This window comes from Eulemur rufifrons, chromosome 17, assembly GCF_041146395.1.
Source record: "Eulemur rufifrons isolate Redbay chromosome 17, OSU_ERuf_1, whole genome shotgun sequence".
Taxonomy (NCBI): Eukaryota; Metazoa; Chordata; class Mammalia; order Primates; family Lemuridae; genus Eulemur; species Eulemur rufifrons.
Window position 1 is genome coordinate 52,342,605 of NC_090999.1, and position 24,946 is coordinate 52,367,550.

Genomic DNA, 24,946 nt, shown 5'->3' on the forward strand with positions numbered 1-24,946 from the left:
CAGATTGACAGAATTCTTATGATCCCTAGGCAATAAAACTTCACAACTAAAGTATTAGCCTACATTAAGGAAGAAAATAAAAATAGAAGTGTTCAACAGGGGAGTGGTTAGGTATGGTCATAATTTATCAATTTAAAAGAATACACAATTTCCTCGAAAACAAGACGAACACGAGCAATGCAGGAAAATGCTTATATGAGAAAAAAATACAAAAATATAAAGCCATGTCTAGGTTATGCTAATTTGCAAACTTTCCATTTAAAATGTTGCACATCAAGTACTAGAAAGAAATATGAAAAATATTAATGTGGTGAGACTTTCTTTTTTGAGACTTCTGGTTTTATACTGCTGTATTTTATTTCACATTTAAATATTTTAACTAATAGTACCATAATGCTATAAACTATACAAGCTATTAAAGATCAAAAGGATATTTTCATTTTTTTTTTTTCTTTCTCAAGACTGAGTCTTGCTCTGTTGCCCAGACTGGAGTGCTGTGGCATCAGCTAGCACACAGCAACCTCAAACTCCTGGGCTCAAGCAATCCTCCTGCCTCAGCCTCCCCAGTAGCTGGGACTACAGGCATGCACTGCCACACCTGGCTAATTTTTCTATTTTTAGTAGAGACAGGGTCTCACTCTTGCTCAGGCTGGTCTCAAACTCCTGAGATATTTTATTAATTCCATATTATCACTTAAACATTTTTCAATGATCAGTGGAATCTCTATTTTGACCTTTAATTTCATTCTTACTAAATCTTTCTCCTAAATCCTGTTTCCATTAACTGATAGTAAATGCATGAATAAAGTCTATAGTATAATAAAACAACATAAAATTGTTTTACAAAAAAGTCAAATCCTACAAAGTAAATACTGGAAACAGCATCCACAAAGTGACTACTTCTAGGTCAATTATGGACCATATAAATTAGCCAGAAAAAGTTTAAGCAGTCAGGAAGAAACCATGAGTTTATCATCTTTGATATTAATAAATCAGGCCTATTTTTCTCCAAGACAGGCCAAGCTAAACTAAAATGATAAAGGTAGATTGTCCAATTTGCTAAACAGTTAAACTGGCCAAAATTTGATTTAGTAGAAATGATAACAGAAACAAAGTACCTTGTTAAATTGAAAGGGAATAAGTAGGGTTAGCAACTAAGAATTAACTCAGGGATCTGCTGAAATCAGTTGACCAGAGTGTGCAGGACAACAGTAGATAAGGATCAAGAGAGAAGAAGAAGAATAGCAATTTGATTCTTGGTTCTAACTAACTTCTGGGGATAAACACTTCTGTCACTTCAGGGGTAAACTAAGGGGAAGGGGAGGTTTGAGGCACAGGACTCAAGGAGGCTACGAATGTTGCCACCACTGAAGTACTGAAGTATGAAGACTGTTCTCAGAGGCAAGTTAAGGAGAGAAGGGAGGGGAGGAGGAAAGGGAGAGAGATTGCAACAATTCCAACATCTCAATATAGCAAGTTTTTCTTCAGAAAACTTGAATATTAGCTATATTTAAATAAAAGCATATTTAGTTTTCCTAGATCACTGTATCTAAAATGAAAAACAAAATTCTACCAAAAGCATGGTTTTTTTTAAAGGAGGTTTAAAAGATAAAATTAATATTTGCTCATGAAAACAAGAAAAAGTTCCAAGAGTACATAAGGGCATAAAAGGAAAATGAAACCTCCTTTCCCTCCAACTACTTCACAGGTAGCCAAAAGTGCTCTGTAAAACCTTCCAAAAATTTTACATATGCTAAAAACTTCACTGTGAAACTTGTTTTTTATTTAACATATTCTAAACATCTAGTTATTTTTAAATCTAAATTTTGTATAATTTCCTAAACATCCAACTTCAATTATTCTTTAAAACATTTTATATCTTCAAATCAAACATTAAAATAAAAAACTTGGGAGTATACTTATTAATTACAAACTTCTGAAAAAAATGGTAATTTCTCTTTAGAAAGAGATTCTTAAGCTAATATGGCTGGCCATTTCTATAGTAAATGTTTAAGCAAAAAGTTATCAAATAATATCTTCTTTGATATATATGTGTTTATCCATATATGTAATATGTATACCAAAGTTGATAAGAAAAATGAAAAAAGCAAATAATATGTGAATAAAAACAGATCTAATGAACTTTTCTATTGCCTTTACCTCCTTATTTTGAGAAAAATAAAACCACTCACAACTCATTTTGTTTTTGGGAAACTCTCCCCACGTCCCATAACAAAACAAATAATCTGAAGCAGAAAAAGAAAAATGGCAGTCAAATTGGAAAAAAATATATATTTTTTGAAATTATAATCTGAGAGTATCAAGGAAATCAACACTAACAAATAAGCACAGATGTAACATTCAGGAAGTGCTGAAGAATTGTTTCTTCTATTCCATTTATGAAGCAGCAAGAAAGCCAAAAGACTAGGAATATTCTGAAACACATGAAAAAGAAATTACCTTGGCCCTTAGCCCAGGACAAGCCTCCAGGGTGGTATCACTACACTATTCTGCAGCTGAAGGGTTGGATGGGAGGTCCAGGAAACACTGCCCTGCCCACTACACCAAATACCACTACCACCTGCCATTTAATTCCAATAAAGCCTGGAATTAGAATTCCTGCTACAGTTTCATCCTTGTTGGCTTAAGTAAAACAGGGTCTTCTCTTTATCATTTAACATTCCCCTGCTTTATACCTAAAGAAACATGAGAACACCACTCTTTCTGAGCATAGACTCTGACAGGAAAAATCAGTCAAGGAGCTAATGATTTTGAGTTCCCATAGCAGTGGGAATGGAAAGAAATGGAAAGAGACCAGAAGAACAAAAGGATACTTAAGGGAAGATGTGGCCGATAGCTCGGGCACGCATCTCCTTATCTTCTGTCACAAATTATTCCTTATACCTGGTCACTACGCAGAGCTACTATCTGCAAAATTCCATTTTCTGACAACCACAGAAGTTTCTGCAATCTCACTCTGTGGATTAACTCACGCTCTTCCTTCCCTATGTAAAGTGTACCAGCTGACTGAGACTCAAGGCTAGTGGGTTAATCTCCACTGTGCTCGAGTGTGTGGCACCCATCAGCTCCATTAAATGCTTACCAAGAGTCAGCTATATTTGTCCCACACCTGTTTATGCCAACTGTATTTACATAATTATATAAATGAATCAAATATTATGAAAACTAATGAAATTTGAATGAAAAACTACCGTAGTTATTTTAATTAAAACCAAGCTAAGTACTGTGCAATGACTAAAAGGTAAATGGCTAAAAAGTCAAATAAAACCCACAATTCAATTAGGTATATATACTATTATATAATATATATAATATGCTACCATATGATACCAGAAAAATGACATAAAAATCTACTTATAGCACACTCAGATTTCTTTTCAAGTGCCAAGGTTTAGTTGTACCTTAAAAAAAAAAAAAAAAAAAAAACCCCCGGAAATTGTGGACAATTAACTATCAGTATGGTTTATATAAGAAAGAATGTGGGATTCCAGTCAACAGATCATATTCAAAGATTTTACACCAAAATATTGGTGAATAAATGAAACACTGAGTTTTAACTTACAAATTTTAAAGTTGGAATCTTTTTAAAAAAACTCCTCACATTAACTGACTTTTTTGGTTAACTGATCATTTACTGGTTTTGATTTCCACAGATAAGAGGACTTGTGCTACAAAACCTGTCTTCCTAATCTATCCCACTCTCTTTCTGCCTGCTCTTCAACCCATCAACACTCACTACAATCTCTTACCCTCTTCTATTATACTACTTTGTCAGGCTCTTCCTGGCTTCATTTCTCTTCATACTAAGCCAAGTGTATGACCGAAGCTGAAGAGTCCAAGAATGGGGAAGTGGCTAACTTTAAGGCCAGACTCCTTTCCTCATGAGGCTTCAGGGATGCGAATGGTTTGTCCACCAGCACTGCTTCTCATAGTGTAGTCCCCAGACCAATAGCATCAACATCTCCTCGACATAGGTTAGAAATGCAAATACTTGGGGTCCATCTCAGACCTACTAAATCAGAAACTCTAGGGGTGGGATGCAGCAATTTGAGTTCTAACGAGTCTTCCAGGGAATTCTGATGCAGGATTTATACAATTTAGGCATCTGTATTTTTCTAGATAACTGTTATGTGCCAGAAACTTAAGACTTTACATCATCCTCACCATTACAACCACATTACCAACAACAGTTGTTAACATTTATTGAGCATTTACTATATGCTAAGTACTTTCTATGATACTCACAATAGCCCTAATACAGACATATTGTTCTTACTGCCATTTTATAGATGAAGAAAACAGTAACCTGCCTGAGCTCAGAAAACTAGTAAGGGTTGGAGCCCACATTATTAACCATGACCTGACAATGTCATTATCATACTTATTCCTTTCAACAATCCTATAAGATAAGTAATATAATACTCATGTTACAGAGATATAAAGACACTCGGGCTAAGCAACTTTCCCAAGATCATAGAACAACAGAAAAAGAATTTATGTCTAAGTTTGCCTGACTCGAAAACTCATACTTCTTTTTTTTTGAGCCAGGGTCTTGCTCTTTTGCCCTAGGTTGGGTGCAGTGACGTGTCATAGCTCACTTCAGCCTTGAACCCCTGAGCTAAAGTGGTCCTCCTGCCTCAGCCTCCCAAGTAGCTAGTACTATAGGCATGCACCACCATGCCTAGTTCATTTTTTTCATTTTTTTGTAGAGACAGGGTCTTAAACTTCTGGCCTCAAGTGATCTTCTCCCTTCAGCTTCCATAAGGGCTGGGATTATAAGAGTGAGCCACCATGCCCAGCCAGATAACTCATATTCTTACCCAGTGTCTTATACCTCCCTCAAATAAAAACAAAAGCTATGACCAGTTAAATGTCTACTATCATCGATTATCCCATTTAACCTATTATTGATTAACTATCCTATTTAACTTTCCCTTTGCTGAATTCCTGAGTAGTAGTCTATTCTCTAGTTAGAGCATTAATTCAGCAGACTGGCTTAAACCAGTAGACTCAAGCTTTGCATTTTAGGTAAGATAGGAGTGGCCAGTGGTCATACAATTCAAACTAAAACAGAAACATTAGGGATTGCTACAAAAGGGGGAAAGGGAAAAAAAGGGAAATGAAAGAAATACCTTCTACAAACTATCCTCCTTGGCTTCTGTACATTAAATTAACAATCAGACTTCAAATGCTTTGAAAAGATTAATTAAGGTCCATATATTTTGGCTCCAAATACTGAGGAACTTAAGATATTTCTTTTTTTAAAGACAGGGTTTCTCTCTGTCACCCAGGCTGGAGCTCAGTGGGGTGATCACAGCTCACTATAACCTCCTGGGCTCCACTTTAGCCTCCCCTGCAACCCTCCAGTAGTCTAGGGCTACAGACACACCCCACCACACCTAGCCAATTTTTTTTCTTTTCTTTTTTCTTTTTTTGTAGAGACACAGTTTCACTATGTTTCCCAGGCTGGTCTTGAGCTCCTGATCAAGTGATCCTCCCTTGCTTGGGCTCCCAAAGTGCTAGGATTACAGGCATGAGCCACAGTGCTCAGCCCTTAAACCAGCCAATCTTAAACTGTTTTCCCTGCCCTTCTTTGTCTTTCCCATGGAAATTCCAATAAAGGCCCTATCTCAGCTTTGCCTTGCTCCTGCTTTCTGCCTTCTGACCACCCTGAGGAGTCCCCTGTTTCTAGGCTTTTCCGTTTCTAGAGAGTATAATACACTTTTGTTTTCCTGAGCCTCTCCTATGATTCTCCATATGATGGCCACATTTGACTACCCATCATATAAAAGAATACACAATACAGTAGACCAATTATGATCTTTATGTACTTTTGTTTTAAAGTTATATGTACATTACAGGCTCTGAACTTTAATCACTAAAGTGAAATTTTTATTAAAAAAAATATACTTGTAGACACTGGCATATAGAAAAAACCCTTTCTCCACCAGTACAGATTAACTAAAGGGGCTGGGCATGGTGGCTCACACGCCTGTAATCCTAGCACTCTGGGAGGCCGAGGTGGGAGCATCGCTTGAGCTCAGGAGTTCAAGACCAGCCTGAGCAAGAGCGAGACCCCAACTCTACTCAAAATAAAAAAAAAAAATCAGGCGGCCACGGTGGTGCGTGCCTATAGTGCCAGCTGCTCGGGAGGCTGAGGCAGGAGGATCACTTGAGCCTAGGAGTTTGAGGTTGCAATGAGCTATGATGATGCCACTGCACTCTATCCGGGGTGACAGAGTGAAACTATGTCTCCAAAAAAAAAAAAAAAAGTCTATCACCCTGAACATACCTGATCTCATCTGATCTCAGAAGCTAAGCAGGGTCTGGCCTGGTTAGTACTTGACTGGACAGATTAACTAAAGGGTGCATTTCTGTATCTGCTTTGGAAATTAATTTTGCCATTATTTTCCCAAATTCAACTCTGGCATAAAGGATGGCATCTGAAATGAACAAGGCTCAAAGATAAGAATAGAAATGAAATACCCACCTGTGAAGGTGTACTGGTAAGTTCCATCTTCTCTTGTGATTTTTCCTTTGCTAGTCGAGCAGCTTCTTTAAATTCCTGAAACTTTTCTGCAAACTGAATTTAAAAGACTCTATACATTAACCACATAAAAATAAGGCACAGTGCCCACTTTTACCTCAGTAAAGTCATTCATTTTCTGAATAACTAACTCTTACACAACCAACACAGCCTCCAAATCAATTACAGCTTGTAATAGGAAAATGATAGAAAAAGTACTCCTAATATCAAACATGTTTGTGCATCATAAAGTATCCTGACAAATCTCATTCACAACATCATAATCTAACTAAGCAAGAATTTAGTGTCAGCTCGCTTACCTATAGGCCACCTGGTTGTTCAGAAATAATTTACTAAGATCAGGGTGGGGAGTGGAATCAGCAAAGATAAGGATATGTATTTTATCACCAAGAAAACTGAGTTTCTTAAATATCTACTTATAATCATAACAGTATTTAGAAAACGCTTTTAACTTTTACTAAAATATAAACTCATAATATGTAAGGCATTTTGTTTTCAACAATACAAATATTAAATAGTAGCATTTACTATTATCAATAGTTGACAAAACTAAAAATTCATTTCCAAAGATTTCTACCTAAAGAGCTAATATACAGCAGCAGAAAGGAATAAAATAATCCAGAAAGGTATTTAAGAATGTTAACAATTTCAAAACAAAAATTACTGTACATGAAATGCTAATTCTTAGGAACTCAATGGAAACTATAAAACATCATGGCCACAAACAGTATCTACTTATGTTTTGAAAGTGGAAGCTAGTCTACCACTTTTATCAGAGAGAATGTTAGGGCTACAAAATAACTAAATTTAAAAACCTAAAATCTCTAGCTTAAAATACCTGTTACAGTTGGCAATAAATTCTGGTTCAAGCAGCAGAGCCAGAAAATAAAAAGGACAGACCATCACAAAACGAGTTGGCAATAAAAATACAAAATTATAGTCCTCTTCTCAAACTCCCATAAGCCAAACCTGATTTCATTTCCATCTTGGGAAGGAAAGCCTTGTGATACTCTGACCTCCCTTGGAGAGGTGGAGGAGGGTCAAAATTAAAGTCATTATCACAACTTTTCCTTCTTACCTTAAACTCTGTCATCTTTACCTATAACCTATAGATTAGGGAACTGAATCTGTGCTACAATGCTTCCATAATTGAATAGAATATCTCCTTATGTTAAAAAAATCTGAATACAAAGCTAAAAAGGTCTCACTCACATTGGTAGAAATAAAATAAAAACAAAACCACAATTAATTTATCTATGTAATTTGAAGTAGTATACAGGGCTTTTTTTTACACTAATTTACCATTCCAAAATAGTTAATGTTTAAAAGTTTCTCAACTTCATATAAATCTACACTATTGCTAATTTTTATATCCTTAGTTGTCAGCAAAAGAAAAAAGTGAAGGTTTAGGTTTCCATGATAACAAAATACAACTTAGTAAGCACTCTAACAATCCAAGCATGGTTGGAATTTTGCTCATAGCAGTCAAAGAGGAGACCGTACATTTCTTCCAGTGGTGCTGCCTTCCCTTATTTTCAGAGGTCCTTATCTAAAATTGCCTATAGAACCTTCTCCACACCCTTAAAATGCTTTGACTCATTCATGGTTTTTAATGATAAAATAAGCCAGAATATTTATATTTGTTTATTTACGTAAAAGATTATGAACTCCTTTGGGTCCCCTACAGTCTGCAAAGCAACATAATTAGTCTCAAGGTAGCCTGGAAAATAAATGATGATTCTGTCATCTTTGGATCAAAACATTCTAAAGGGACTGATCTTAATCTCTTGGAGCCAAGTCCAGTGAGTAAATAAACTAGACTTGGCTCCAATAGCTTAAGGGCAGTTTCCTAACATTCAATCCATCCTAAAAATATGAGGATTCATCGTCAGTAAGATTAGTCAAAAGCACATGCTAACTTTAAAGAGGAAAAAAAATTATTAAAAAATAAAAGCCATTCCCAGAGGAAAAAATAAGGGAAGACAATATGATTGACAGAATTTAATAAATGGTTCCTTTACTACTGAGCTAGCTGCTTAGTAACTTGAAAGATCTAATGAAGAATTTATAGTCAAAATTACTTAGGCCTAAAAATCATTTAATGCAAGTTTATTCAAGAAATTAATCCATAATTTAGCAATTGTGTTGTCAAGAAATTCAGCAAGTAGAATATACTTACAGTTTTAATTTTTCTGCTATAGGCTTTAGTAGACAATTCCAAAAGAAAAGTTCTAAAAACATTCTAAGTAATGGCAAAAGTGCTAGAATAAATATACAATTTCCCAAGAGGATTATTTATGGGAGGGCAACATTCAACTGGATGCCTGTGCCCTGTTATGTTGAGATACTTTGAAGCTAAAACTCATACCTTTACCACAATTCAAGAAATATATTTAAGGAATAAGGTGTGTAAGAGAAACCAAATCAGGTAATATTTGTTTTAACCATTCTGCAGAGAATGATTTAGTCACCAAGGCAAAAGTTAAAATAGTCTTAAAATTGACCTTTAAATTATAATTCACATCCAAAAGACAACAAAAAAACTTGAAAACAATAGCATTAAAAATGTTTACAACTAAAACAGAAGAAAACAAAGTAGATTATTTCAACTACTGAACAATCTAATTATAACTTGAAGTCAACAGTCACAAAAGAGTAAGATTTTTTAAAAAACCCATTTTTAAGAATCTAAATTTCTGTAAAAAATAGCTTAATGTAAATATAAACAGTGTATATCTACAAGAGCCTGATTACCCTGCACTTTAACAATGTCAACTCTCAATCCATCAGATGCCATCTGTACCAAACCACATACAAAATGTTTCAAATGTTGGGTTATCTTTTTAACCGAATACTTCAAACAGAGAGGTTTTAGACATAAATCTTTAGGTCTGGTGGGCACAAGAGCTAAAGAGCAAAGTGAGTAACACCTATCTTCTTGATCATCTTAGTATCCCGAGATTGCTTCCTTTTCCTTACGTATGCTTTCCAAGTAATATCCATTAACTCAAGGTGCTGCTGGTATGAATACTGCATGGCTTCTGTTTACAGACAGGACAATTTTATTTACAACATTTAGCCTGGTGATGCTGTGCATTTTATTGGCCTTTCTGCCAGAGTAATTCTCTTGGTCAGTATTAATCAAGAATTCCTCATGGCATCCTTTGGATCTCACTCTGCACTACATCAGAGGTCAGAGTACTCCACATGCAGAGAAAGCACAATTTCCCCTAAATACAGTGATTTTTCTGTATCTGCCATCATGCCAAAAAGCTGAAATCTTTATCACTATCGACTTGAGTTTTCACCATTCAGAAAAGCTTGGTGTCTGTCTATCTTGCAGACTATCTCCAGTTGAGGGTGCTAATCTCTGAGCAAAATCCATTCTGAAGTGATAATCCCCATCTTTTATTTCCTATCATACATATAGCTAACCACACAAATCCTTCTCAACCAATGGTGACTGTTTTTAACGTGTACATTTTCCAAATGACAATGGAATCCAATGATCTCTTGCTTTTTGCTCTAAAGTCACTACTGTTGTTATGAGAATATTAAACAAATTTCCCCTATATTTTACACTCTCCATTTACTATTATATATTTAAAATATATGACTTGAAGATGAAGATTTTCACTCAGATCTTATGATTTAACTTACTTTCGAAAGATGATGCTCAGAGGAGAATCCCAGTCCATAAACAGTGTTTGCCCGGCTGTCAGCCCATTGGCCAAACTTCTGAGATGTTTTAGTAAATGTCATGTTTGGGGTGATGGTGCTATTTATTATTGCCTGAGAAATAAAACAAGTATGAGTTATCAACCAAAAAGTAGCAAATAGGCATTTAAACACAAGACCATTTAGTTACATAAAAATTTAGGATTACTAATAAGACACAATGTTAACTACATAAAGATAGTTATAGAAACAGTTTCTAGCATTACAAGTGACAGTGTGCAAATGTGATAACTAATAGAACTATAAATATAATGGCACTCTATCAAAAATTTCAACATTTTACACTCAAAATAGTTTTCCTATGATCTAAACAATTTTGAAGAGTTTTTAGTGTGGTTTCTTCCCTTTGAATATCTAGGATCAATATTTATTAATTTGGGATGATATTCACTGGAAGCAAGTAGGACTTAATAGTTGTTTATTTAAAAGTAGGGTTCCACCCTCCAAAGACTCTCCCAAAAACGAATGTATCGATAGAAACAATAACACTAGTTTTCTAAAATCCATAATCAAGAGTTTTCTTAAACCTGATTTACCTGAAATATTTTATGATACAGAAAAGACTATTAATCATTTACTACTTTTTCCTTTACTCTAGGAAAAAACAAATCCCTAAATATACAATCGTTCCTCAGTAGACGTAGGGGATTGGTTCCAGGACCCCGCATATACCAAAATCCACACATACTCAAGTCCTGCAGTGGGCCCTGCGAGCACACATATAGGAAAAGTCTGTCCCCCATATACTAGGGTTTCATATCCCATTAATGATGTATTTTCGATCTGCATACAAGTGCACCCGTACAGTTCAAACCCATGTTTTTCAAGGGTCCCATTGTATACCCATTTCTTTTCCCATAAAGTGGTATAGATTCATGATATTGAGAATTATCATTTTTAACACCTTTCTTAGAAAACTAGCATTTTAGCATGTTATTAAATATTAACTTCAGTGATCACCATAATAAATCTCAACTATTATAAAGTAACATATTAACTCATTCCCTCTACCAGTACCATAAAAGTGAGGAATCATTTTTAGTTAGTTAGGTAGTCTAATTAATGCTCTCCAAATTTAAGATTAAAAAATGATTCTAATAATAATAGATGTATGTTAATGAATCCATAAGCAGTCATATGGTGAACTCTTAAATGTGGAATGAAAATCAAGCATTTTCAGAATAAAGCTAAATTTGTTTACCACGTGAACAGAATAAATGTAAGTATTTAGGAACTATGCAGGTATTGATGAAGTTATAAAAATGAATACATGGCACTTGCCCTACTGAAGAAGGCAGTACAACAGAGGGTGGCTCCTTCCTTTCTTTCACAGACAGTAAATGTGTCATCTATTGTTATATGAGAGCCCTTATCCTCAATTAAGTGTTTCTGTCTCAGAAAAAGTTTATATAATTATACTTTTATAGCTTCCTTATGCTGGGAAAAGCAGTTTTTGAACTGAAGATTTTAGATCTGTAAGATGTGGCTAACAACTGGTCTAACTTGTAGGGCTGTCATCAAATGAAAGACTAAATGGAAAAGAATTTATTAACAAATGGTAAGGAATCATTCATTTATTCAACGTTTTTCATTGAGTACCTCTATTAAATGCCAAGCACAATTCTAAAACTTTGAGATACAACAATAACAGAGGTAATGTAATTATGGATTACATTCTAGAATAAGAGGAGTCAGTAATCGCATAAGTAGCTAGCCGACCACTGTAATTTCACAAAGCGCTCCGTGCTGTGAAGACCATAAAACCAGGATGTGACAAAGTGAAAGGCCAAGAGGTAAAGACTAGCAGGAATGCCTTCAGATTTGGTGGACCTTCAGTGTGCCCTGCCTGAGGAGGGCACATATGAGCTGTATCTGAGTGTTTCCAAGGAGATAGGGCATTTTACATATAAACTTAATAACTCTCAAAAATGGGGTAGCGGCCGGGTGCGGTGGCTCATGCCTGTAATCCTAGCACTCTGGAAGGCCAAGGCGGGTGGATTGTTTGAGCTCAGGAGTTCGAGACCAGCCTGAGCAAGAGCGAGACCCCTATCTACTAAAAACAGAAAGAAATTAGCTGGACAACTAAAAATATATAGAAAAAATTAGCCAGGCATGGTGGTGCATGCCTGTAGTCCCAGCTACTCGGCAGGCTGAGGCAGTAGGATTGCTTGAGCTCAGGAGTTTGAGGTTGCTGTGAGCTAGGCTGATGCCATGGCACTTTAGCCCAGGAAACAGAGTAAGACTCTGTCTCAAAAAACAAAAAAAAGGGGTAGCAATAGGTCTTACAGGCATCTAAGAAAACTGACCAATGTGTTGTAGGTCACTGATACTCCCCCCAATTGAACTATTTCAAATTAATTTCTTTCTGCTTTTAAATTTAAGAGGTCCATTTTAATCTCCGTTCTGAACCTCTCTATTACTTGTTCTTTAAGCAGTGAAGAAAAAAAAAAACTTTATTTCAGATTCTTTGAATAGAATCTTACTATGAATCCATTTAAAACAAAAATTTTAGTTCTTTATATAAACATGTCTCTCAGCCCCAGAGTTCTTGTCCTTTTAAGCAAAAGAGGTAGAAATGCTGTGTCATTACAGACCGTGTACATACAGATAGATCATATAGTGCCTCGACCCTGGCCCTCAGCCTTGCTGATGTCTCTGCAGCATGATCAGAAATCTTACAGCAAACTTTACATGCACAGTACAGGCATTAAGTGAGAACAAACGAACACTTTCTAGTTAGGGGTACCTAAGGGCTTTCCAATTCAATCATGAAGAATAGAAATTGGGAGGGGGGAGGAGAAAAACATTTGTTTAGCTGAGTCAAATAAACCACTACTGCTTACCAAAAAACAACTACTCCAGTAACTGTAGTAGTTAATTAGAAAGTAATTAGAAAATGTGAAAGAAAACAATCCGTGCTACAAAAAATAGATTTCGTTGAAACAAAGAATATAAAACTTTTCATAAGACTTACTTAAGGTCCTAATAATTACAATCAGTAAAGTATACTCAGAAATGGAAAAGCAAGAAAAAACAGTTCATATTTCTTCAGAGGGAACAAAGCATGAGGATTTTTTTTTTTTTTTTTTTTTTGCCTGGGCTTCTTGCCAGGGTTGAATGAGTTTATTTAATAACCAAAATTCTGTCCTTAAATAAAACTCATAAAGTATTTTAATCTGGTGAAGGTTAAGTTAGCAAATGAAATCTATTTAATCACTTCCATAAAATTTCTTTTCTTGAACATGGGACTACTTCAGTTGACCTTACTTTTATATATTTGAATAGACCATTTAACCCTCCCTTCTAGTAAAACTACATTTTAAGTGTGGTTTGGGCCAAGAGACAAACAGATTACTGAGATTTGAAGGTTTAAGCCAGGGAAAAGAAATAAATTAACTCTCTAGGGTGGAGAGTATAAAATTTAGTATCTGTTAAACTTCACTTAACCCATTACAAAATATGACAAAATTATTCTTCACAAAAAAAAGCTTCAAAGAAATTAACTGTAACTAATTGCAAGTCCTTTAAATTCTCCAAGTGAAAACAAAAAGAGGATCAATTATTCAAGTAAATACATGTTAGTCATTTGTGTACAAGACACAAAGTGCAAATGGCCACCAGGGTCCTATAATTTAGTTAAGGAGATACGAAATGAGCACACACAAAAAAACAGACTGAAATTTTAGCATTAAATTATCTTTTAGGTCCAAAAAACTACTAGGCAACATATATATTAATATAACAGCTTAATAATAATAGCAGCAGGTGTTTGCATTAGTGATTACTATGAATACTTTTTGCTTTTGCCTGAATTTATGTACTTTTCACAATAATCCTAAGATTCAGTAACGATATAGGTACTTTTACTAGTTCCTTTTCACATATGAGAAAACTGAGGTATGTAGAAGTTAAATACCTTGCTCAAGGTCAGATGGCTAGCAAGTAGTGGAACAAAAATTCTAAACAGTCTGGTTCTAGAGTCTGTGCTCATAACCTCAACACTGAATTGCTAAAATTCCTGAGTGGAAAGGCCTCATGTCTTCAGGAAAGCCTGAAGAAAAATGGAGACCTCATCTTTCTACACACTTTATATCTAGAATCTGATGTTTGGAATTTCTTTCTCTAAGTGAGTTATCCAATATTCACTGATGACAAAATGGATTCCTCCCACCCCACCTTCTGAAGGGTATACTATCCACTAGGCACTGATCTAAGTGCTTTGCAGATATTAACTCATTTAATCTTTACAACTACCAGTAGTGAAGTGAGAACAATGGGACTCAGAGAAGTAATTTGCCCAAAGTCAAAACACTCAGTAGATGGTGGAGTTGACATCTGAACCCAAGCAGTCTTTACTCGTAACTGTTACACTATCTGCCTCTCTTAAAAATAAAACCTTAGATTCTGTCCTTACACTTCTCTTCAGATAACGGATGCCAGCTTTAGTATTGACATTGACAGACTTCATAAGATTTAGGGATTCTGAACTGACAACTAGTCTATAGAAGTATATTTGAAAAAAATTCTAGTTCCTAGAATTCTAGACCATGTCCATTTGGTCTACCACTATCTTCCTAATGCCTAGCATAGTACCTGACACATAATAGATACACAATGAATATTAGTTAAATAAACTGAATGACCTCAAATTTATACAATATTTTGGTTTCTTTTTCCCCCAACCCCGTGTAGAATATTTTGGCACATCACTCAATATAATAAAGTGGCTAATCCAAGTAATTTAATGGACAAAAAATGTTGCTCCCTAAGAATAATCGGTTTTTGTTTCTTAAAAGTTTTAAAGACTCAGAAGTATTCTAATGAAGATAAAATCCTCTAAATAAAACTAAAATGCTGTATTATATAAAGCAAAACAGCAAGGTTATTCAAAGTAATAAAAATTATCTTACCTTTGAGCCATCTAAACTGATTATCCTATACACATTTCTTGTGCTGTCATAGAAGTAAGACACAGTAACTGCATGCTTGCTGGTGGGTACCCAGTTCTTCTTTGTGTTTGGGTCAATCTGGAAGACATGAGCTCTAGTGCTGAAGATAGGTTGTTCCCTGCAGGACAGAAAAGAAAGTGAGGGGCTGAAAGCAGCCAGTTTTATTGCACTGGACAAAAGAACATGCAAACTGTGAAGGATGACTCTGCTTAACCAACAACTCCCACAAACCTGAAAATAAGAGAAACTTTCTTACAAATCTGAACGTTTTAAGTATTCAATCATAAGCTTCTTTAAAATAATTATAGCCAATCCCTATTATCTGCAGGTTCTTTTTTTTTTTTTTTTTTTTTTTTTTTTTTTGAGACAGAGTCTCACTCTGTTGCCCAGGCTAGAGTGAGTGCCGTGGCGTCAGCCTAGCTCACAGCAACCTCAAACTCCTGAGCTCAAGCGATCCTCCTGTCTCAGCCTCCCGAGTAGCTGGGACTACAGGCATGCGCCACCATGCCCGGCTAATTTTTTCTATATATATTTTTAGCTGTCCATATATAGTTTCTTTCTATTTTTAGTAGAGGTGGGGTCTCGCTCTTGCTCAGGCTGGTCTCGAACTCCTGAGCTCAAACGATCCGCCCATCTCGGCCTCCCAGAGTGCTAGGATTACAGGCGTGAGCCACCGCGCCCGGCCTGCAGGTTCTATATATGTGAATTCACCTACTCACTTTTATTTGTAACCCCCAAATCAACACTAACAGCATTTTCTTAGTCTTTCGCAGATATGCACAGGGCAGTGGAAAAATATGTCACCTGACATGCACATTTCTATCTGAAGTTGAACAAAGCAATACTCCGCCTTCTTGTTTCAGCTCTCATGCTATATAAACAAATATTCTTTTCTTGTTCTATTTAGCACCACGTTTTTCACATTTTTGTTCTTTTTTGGGGGGTGCTTTCACTGTTTAAAATGGCCCCTAAGTATAGTGCTGAAGTATTCCTAGGTCCAAGAAGGTTGTGACGTGCTTTATGGAGGAAATATGTGCATTAGATAAGCTTCATTCAGCCCTGAGTTATAGTGCTGTTGGCCATGAGTTTAATGTTAATGCATTAACAATACATATAAATGTCTTTACATAGAAACACACATAAAACAAGGTTATGTACTGACTAGTTGACGAAAATGTGACCAGAGACTTGTAGGAACATGACACTGTATTTTCCCTAGTAGCAATGGTTCAGTACAGTATTTGCTAATTCAGCATTCCCGACAACACCTTTATAGGACAAAACTACAGCAAGTAAGAAGAATCAGCTACACCCTGTTAAAATACAACTATCTTATATTTGACTTCTACCCACTTAAAACTACATTATTCTAGTAATAGGTAAATAACTTACTAGGAAAGTTTACATTCAATATAATCTCTACTACATGGAAAAGTATATAAAAAACTAAGTTGCTCAAACCACAAATATCTTTTTGTTTTTTTTTTTTAAGACAGGGTCTCACTCTGTCACTCAGGGTGGAGTCCAATGGCATGATCACTGTAACCTCAAACTCCTGGGCTCAAACAATCCTCCTGCCTCAGCCTTCTAAGCAGCTAGGACTATAGGCATGTGCCATCACATCTGGTTAATTTATTTCTTTATTATTTTATTTATTTATTTTTGAAACACAGTCTCGCTCTGTCACCCAGGCTAGAGTGCCATGGCATCAGCCTAGCTCACAGCAACCTCAACCTCCTGGGCTCAAGTGATTCTCCTGCCTCAGCCTCCCGAGTAGCTGGGACTACAGGCGCACACCATCACACCCAGCTAATTTTTTTATTTTTTGTAGAGACAGGGTCTCGCTCTTGCTCAGGCTGGTCTTGAGCTCCTGAGCTCAAGTGATCCTCCTGCCTCGGCCTCCCAGAGCGCTAGGATTACAGGCGTGAGCCACCTCACCCAGCCAATTTATTTATTTATTTATTTTTTAGAGATGGGGTCTTGCTATATTGTCCAGGGTGATCTCAAACTTCTGGGCTCAAGTGATCTTCTTGTCTTGGCCTCCCAAAGAGTTAGGATTGCAGGCGTGAGCAACCATGCCCAGCCTACAAATATCTTTTACTTAGACCAAGTAGGGCCTTAACGATATAAAATAGAGATTTTTTTTTTTTTTTTTGAGACAGTCTCGCTTTGTTGCCCGGGCTACAGTGAATGCCGTGGCCTCAGCCTAGCTCACAGCAACCTCAAACTCCTGGGCTTAAGCGATCCTACTGCCTCAGCCTCCCAAGTAGCTGGGACTACAGGCATGTGCTACCATGCCCGGCTAATTTTTTGCATATATATGTTTTAGTTGGCCAGACAATTTCTTTCTATTTTTAGTAGAGACGGGGTCTCACTCTTGCTCAGGCTGGTCTCGAACTCCTGACCTCGAGCGATCCACCCGCCTCAGCCTCCTAGAGTGCTAGGATTACAGGCGTGAGCCACCACGCACGGCCTAAAATAGAGATTTTTTAAATCATGAATTTAAAAGACCAAAACTAATCAAAAATATATATTCAAAATATGATTATTACAGAATTTTTTACAGCATCAAAGACAAGCATGAGATGTCCATATATATTATAAAAGAAGTATTATAACGTAAAAATTTCTAAGTTCTGAGTAAAAACTCTTTTGGAAACAGCATTTATCAGGCTTTTGCTTTTTTTAGCCCAAATAAAGTTCATCTCTTTCATTTCACTACACACCTTTCTTTTCCAAAGCAGCTCATGGTCCTAAAGAGAATTTTAACTGGTAATATTCAATGTTTAAAATTAGATAAATTTTAAAGAATTTAAAATATTTTTAAAATTTAAAGAAAGGAAAGGGAACACAGAAAAGAGCAAAATTAGAAAAACAGCCAAGGCAAATCTGGGTCCTTGGCACAATGGCTTTTCAGGTTAATAATAATAATGGCTGACATGTCTCCTATATCCACACCTCAGGCCTTGGATAGCCGGCATGAAAGGGAAGTACCTTCCGTGTAGATAACCTGTCTCTTTCCCAGTTTTAGTTCTGGAAACCTCCAATACAACTTTTCTTATTAAAGAATCTCTTTTGAGGAAATTTTATGCCACTCCCTAAAAAAAGAAACAGAGAATCACTACTTCTTGCTTAACTACCATTATATATGGATTCATTTAACAAATAATTATTAATAGTCTGGCAAGGCATTGAACCAGGATGACAAAATTCTGAATTGGGAAAAGGTCTTATTCATTCCCTCTTTTCCTGCCCTCAATCCTTGCCTTTCAGTGAGGCTGGTGTTACAGCATGAATTGTCTTCTAAAACCCCTGCAACCCTTGTTTTTCTTTTTTTACCTTTTAATTAAAGTCCAAGGTAAAAGTGGAGTGGGTCAGACTGACTATGGCTAGTTCCAATTCACAAGGACATCTAATCACACACAACTCTATGAAGACATATGAGGAAAAGGTGGTGGAACACTCCATTCTTTACTGACTTGATAATTTTTTTGTTTTCATTTTGATGGGGGCTAAACTTCTCAATAGTGCAGGCAGGTGATTATAGGAAATGTGCCCTAATAAACATTTTCTAAAAACTAAATTAGTTAAGATAATGTTATTGCTTTTGTAAGCTTTACATGACCAATTAAGAAATCTTTACTCAATGGAAATGCAATGTTTTGAGTCTAGTAAAGACTTTCTACAACATACTAATTCAGTTTAATTAATCCATACAATTCCTTTCAGAATAAAAATCTTTAAAGTAAAATAGCTATCTAATAAGCAAATGGCATTTGAATATCAATTAAATACATGGCTTTCTTCGATTCTCTTCTGAATAGCTGGTTTCTTAAAGAAAATTATAGTTCAAGATTTCTGTGGCCAAAAGCCTACCCATCAAAGTCTCTATGATAAAGACTAGGGAAATAATTTTCACTGCTGATACAAGGTGAACAGAATTCTTAGAAGTAATGAACATGTTACTGCATCTGATGCAACATACTATTAAATCATTTAACTTTCATTGAGTATCTATTTACATGCCAAGAACTAGGATAGAGGTGGTTCCTGCCCTTAAAAAGTTCAATTTGGTGAGAAAAGATGGGTATGTTAAAAATAAAATGCTCTTCACCATGATAGATTCTCTGAAAATAAACAACTGAAGGCTATGACGGAGAAACAGATGCCTTAGTGGAGTCTGAAACAAATTACAGCACAGTGGGACAAGGGCACAGTACACTGACTGCTGTGTGCAGCAAGAACCTTAGTACATGCAAGCATGAGTGCCTTTGAAAAATGAGGCTAGAACGAAGAAAGAGAGAAGACAGTTCATGAGGGTCTCCACTGAGAGACTATAAACAGGGAAACAGCTCTGCATTTTAGAAAAATATATTTGGCAGCACTAAAGGAGGTGGACTAGAGAGAAACAACATGGACACAGGGAGACCAGTCAGTACCTTACTGAATAATTTCAGCTATGAAAAATAAAGATGAAAGGTTAGGGAGTAGGATGAAGATGTTAGAAGGGATTAAAGTTAAATTTAGGAAATAGTATCACTAAGATTTAGTAACAGGTTGGATGCAGGGCAGTGGTTCTTGAACTGGGGTGATCTGTCCCTCATGACATTTTACAATGTCTGGAGACATTTTTGGTTGTCACAACTGAGGGAGATTGCAATTGGAATCTAGTACGTAGTAGCCAGGGATGTTGCTGCACATCTGTAATGCACAGGACAGCACTGTAGATGCTCACATAACAAAGAATTACCAGCTCAAAATGTCAACAGTGCTAAGGTTGAGAAATCCTGATGTAGGAGATGAAGGAGGAATCTGAATCTCCTGGGTTTCTAGTTTAGGTGACTGAACAGAAGATAGTGCCACTAGCTAGGATGAAAAGCAGAAAGTAAAGTCTCAGATTGGGAGAATGGAAGGGGAGGATGAGGTCAGTTTTGACAGAATTTTGATGTAGAACTGTTTGCATGTAGAACTGTTGGGTCAGGAACTTAAAAACACTAGTTTGGAGTTCAGCAGGGAAGACTAGGCCGGAATTAAAAGTTGGGGAATCACCAGATCTTATGACCAGTCTGATTAAGATATATTTCAACACTAAGCATGTCAATACATTTCATTTAGAGAAAAGCTGTAGAAGCAGCAGTAGACAAGCTACGCCTGAAATCTTAAAGCTCTTATCCTCTGAAAAAGACCTGTAATATATGTGAAACTGATTGTTCCAAGGGTCCAACTGCTAAAGTTAATACCTTTTCTTTTCAAATAACCAGATGGCACTCATAAATAAAGGTTAGATACTACTTTCTTTACAAGAATTCATACAAAAACTGACTCAAATACCAACATTTCTCAAAGTATGTTCTGTCGACAAGTCTGAGAAATGAGTGTTCCATGTTTAAATAAATTTTGCAAACCCTGTGTTATATCGTATATAATGTATTTATAACATACATTAGCATATTAAAGGTTCTGAGGAATCCTACAGCAAAGAAAGCCTAACCCTGAATAAACTAGCACGTGGCAAAATTATATGACCTCAGAACTCTTTTTCACATAATACGTTAACATCTCCTAGGATTTATATTTATGCCCACAATATGAAAATCAAAAGACATATTCTAAGGTAAATATCTCACTGAAAGTTGGTCTGGATATTCTACCACCTTTACTGACATTACTAATTATATTTATTACAACACAAGTTTGAGGTCTTATTTAGTAATGGTTACAGTATTATTTCTTAAATAGATATTAAGAACACTCAAAGTGCCTCTTCTAAGCAGCTAAATATTAATCTAAAAATCAATTTTAAAAGCACATAGATTTGGCATGAAATGCTTTAAACTAGCCTAGAGAAGCAAAACTATACACACAGACACACATACATTTTAATCCTACAGAATCATCTACTTCTAATTTCTTCCATCAATAACCAGAACAGTAAGTAGTTCAAACTATTTCACTGATATAAGAAAAGCTTACTGGAGTATTTTCCTGCTGGTTCATAAAATAATTCTAGGAAATTGGTATAACAATTCTGAAGTTCTTCATCTTGAGCTAAAATTCTATAAAAGTACCATACATAGGGATAGATTCTAAAACTTAATATGGATGTAGAAAATCGGACAAATGTTAAATACAAGATAATCCTAAGGAAAAATGTAATAAAATCAGAATTTTGTTTTAAAAATAAGACATATTCAAATTCACTAGAGTTGACATAAAGAATTATTACATTTAGGCCGGGAACAGTGGCTCATGCCTGAATCCTAGCACTTTGGGAGGCCAGGGTGGGAGGAAAGCTTGAGGCCTGGAGTTGGAGACCAGACTGAGCAACAGAGCAAGATCCCATGTCTACAATAAAAATAATTAGCTGGGCATGGTGGCACATGCCTATAGTCCCAGCTACTTGGGAGGGTGAAGCAGGAGGATCGCTTGAGCCCAGGAGTTCAATGTTACAAGTGAGCTATGATCATGCCACTACACTCCAGCCTGAGGGACAAAGTGAGACCATGCCTTTTAAAAAAAAAAAAAAAAAAAATTAATTAATACATTTAACTCTCAGGCATCTGTATAATAAGAAATGAAGATCATGAAAAACTAAAGCAAAATAAGATGACTTTGCCAGGAGATGTACAAGTTCCAGATCTAGAAAAAAAGCACAACATTAACATTTGTCATTTGGATAGCTTTAAGAAAAAAAAAGTCAATAATAATGCTGTTTCAAAATTACAAGTCCATACTTTTGCAAATATTATGTGGTTACCCAATAAATCTTCTTTCCAAGAAAGTGCAAAGATATGGATCCAATAAATACAGTCAAACTCAAGGAAAGAAAGATATTATACATTTCCTAGTCTACCTTTAATACCTAGTTTACAAATGCCCTTTTCAGATATATACAAACAGCTAATGTAGCAAAGGGGATATAAAAGAAGATTATGGGACGGGCACGGTGGCTCACGCCTGTAATCCTAGCACTCTGGGAGGCCCAGCGGGTGGATCGCTCGAGGTCAGGAGTTCGAGATCAGTCTGAGCAAGAGCGAGACCCCCGTCTCTACTAAAAATAGAAAGAAATTATCTGGCCAAGTAAAATATATATAGAAAAAAAAAAAAATAGCCAGGCATGGTGGCGCATGCCTGTAGTCCCAGCTACTCGGGAGGCCGAGGCAGTAGGATTGCTTAAGCCCAGGAGTTTGAGGTTGCTGTGAGCTAGGCTGACGCCACGGCACTTACTCTAGCCTGGGCAACAGAGCAAGACTCTGTCTAAAAAAAAAAAAAAAAAGAAGATTATGGTTTCAAATAATTCCATGACTATCTACTTAATTTTTCAAAAGAAAGTATCCTGGCAGACGTGTTAGAAACAAGGCTGGTAATAACTTCCACAGAGTCTTGACGCTGTTGCAGAGTTGCCCAACTATCCACCAACTATTCTTCCTTGCTGCTCCCCAGCAAACCTGAGATACCCTACCCTCCTTCACACAACTGTAAACTTCACTAAGGATAATCAGGGCAATCTCATTCTTGCCAGAAGTTAGGTTTGAAATGGACCTCTAAAGCAATCCTGGTTAATGAAATAGCCAAAGAAAGTTGGCTGGAAGCTCCTAGGTACACTCACAAAGAGACGATACACATATAAGAAGGAATGTTTTCTCAAACAATATGTTTACATAGCCATCTTAGTACTGTGAGAGGAACATGCCTGAGAACAAAGCCAAGATTCTTTGTTAATAATAGCAGATGGAAAAACAAAGAATCTGGTTCCTTGATTATGTCACTGAACCCATGAATCAGCTTACCTCCAGGCTTACTATGTGATAAAACAAGTTTTCTAATTTGTTTGAAAAAGTTGTCACTTTAAAAATCACACAAGTGATAGCTGAGGAAAGAGGTTTACTTTTAATTAACTCTAACAACGTGCTCCCCCCCCCCAAATAAAATGTGATCGGTGGTAGTCCAGAACTCCTGGCTGGTAAGGTACACACTGGTCATTCATTCACTTCATAATACTACCACACAGTACACAGAGTTAGATATTTGGGTCTCCATTTAAAATTGTAATGCTTACCAATAGAGAAATTTATACTAATATCTACACTGAGATGGGTGGAAGGAAAAAGTGGAAAGGGAAATATGGAAATGATGAAATTTCATTCTTTTCTGCTAAAAAGATTTAATATCCAAAGCTTTTAATCAAGAAACAGCAGTATAAGATACGGAGACAACTACCAAAGGAAATAAAAATTGGAATTTTTAAAAGTGGTTGCCTCTGGGGATGGGGCTGGATGAAGGGATGGGATTAGAGACTTTTACTTCTCTTTATAATCTTTTAAGTACTACTTAATTTTTTTTAACCTTGCACAGGTACTTAAATATCTTTTAAAATAGCATTGTGGAGAAATTACACTTACATAACAACACTGAGAAAAGAATGCTTTAGGGGCCATTTTTGAAGAATCACAGAATAGCAATTTTTAAGAGCTTAGAACTCAACTGACTTAGCACATGGTATGAAAGTGTTTCTATTATTCATAAAGAGGAACAAAGGGAAAGTAGGAGAGGTGCAGAATTCCAAACATGCCTAATTGTGGATTTCTGTGGAAGTACTAAAGGTACATCTCACTCCTGATAAAAATACCCTCCTTCGTTAGAAGTAAACAAACAGGAAATAAGACCAAAAAATTCTACCTTCAGCTTGGTTTTTGGAGTTTGAAGTGGCAAGAGAAGCTGAACACCACTTGTTAAGGCCAAAAGGACAATGGCAAGGATAAGTGAAGGAGCAGAGAGACACTAACGACCATTTAACTTGATACGTAATGTCTGAAGAATTTAGTTTCAGTGCCACTGTGAAGTGGCATGGCTTGCCTTCAGACAAGCAGGAGCTCAAGCACTGGAATTTCCTAAAAAGAATTGTCCTGTACAAGTTAATATAAATTGTAATTCTACTGGATTCTCAGGGAATTGGTTTAAATCTCACCCTTCCTTAGGAAAATTCTATTGACTAAAGTACCTGTTTTTTCTTTTCTTTATTTTTTTAAATTTTGATTTTTTTTTATCACCTCTAGGGATCTAATAAAGTACCTGTTTTGATGCTCAAAGATTATAACTGCATACTACCAACTGTATATTCCTTTTACCATGTTATGTGTTTAACAGCTGATTGCCTATACATAGAATGTTCTTTATAAAAAACCATACACCTACTTTGAGGAAAGCAAAGATTTGTCTACTAATGGCTACCCAACACATAGTTATACTGCAAGATCTCCATCTAGTGATCAATCAAAAACATAACAGGTGCATGTTTTTTAAAACTTGCTAGTTACTTAATATAGCAAATACAAAACTGTAAAGAGACGTTACTATAATAGAAGTATACAGACTTAAAATGTGACAACAACAACTACAAAACATTTTTTAGAAGGATCTTAAAAAATTTTGTGATCTGAATTCCATGGGCTTTTAATCAGATGACTGCACATTCAAATGAAAGTTTTTTTAAAAAAATCATTGTTTGCATTACAGTTGAGCATCAGAAATACTTTCATGACATCAAGTATTTTATTTAATTGGCATATTTGAAGAAAATATCAAGTAAATCAGAAATTTCCATGTGGAAATTAAGGTTATTAAATTATAAAAATACACAAACAGTAATACTGTTTATATTCCTTATACAGCATTACGAGTAGTTTTTATT

The 24,946-nt window shown here is 35.9% G+C and overlaps 1 protein-coding gene across 3 annotated transcripts in view; it reads right to left on the reverse strand.

The window, feature by feature from the left end:
* HOMER1 (homer scaffold protein 1) overlaps positions 1–24,946 on the reverse strand; it is a 111,702-nt gene that overhangs the window by 47,140 nt on the left and 39,616 nt on the right. For 2 of the 3 annotated variants that reach the window (XM_069492257.1, XM_069492255.1), the window contains exons 2-4: positions 15,217–15,373; positions 10,229–10,360; positions 6,512–6,604 (exon numbers count right to left, since the gene is read on the reverse strand). In XM_069492257.1, coding sequence (XP_069348358.1) covers positions 6,512–6,604; positions 10,229–10,360; positions 15,217–15,373 — 382 coding nt within the window. The remainder of the gene's footprint in view (positions 1–6,511; positions 6,605–10,228; positions 10,361–15,216; positions 15,374–24,946) is intronic. The other variant, XM_069492256.1, reaches the window with a different exon arrangement.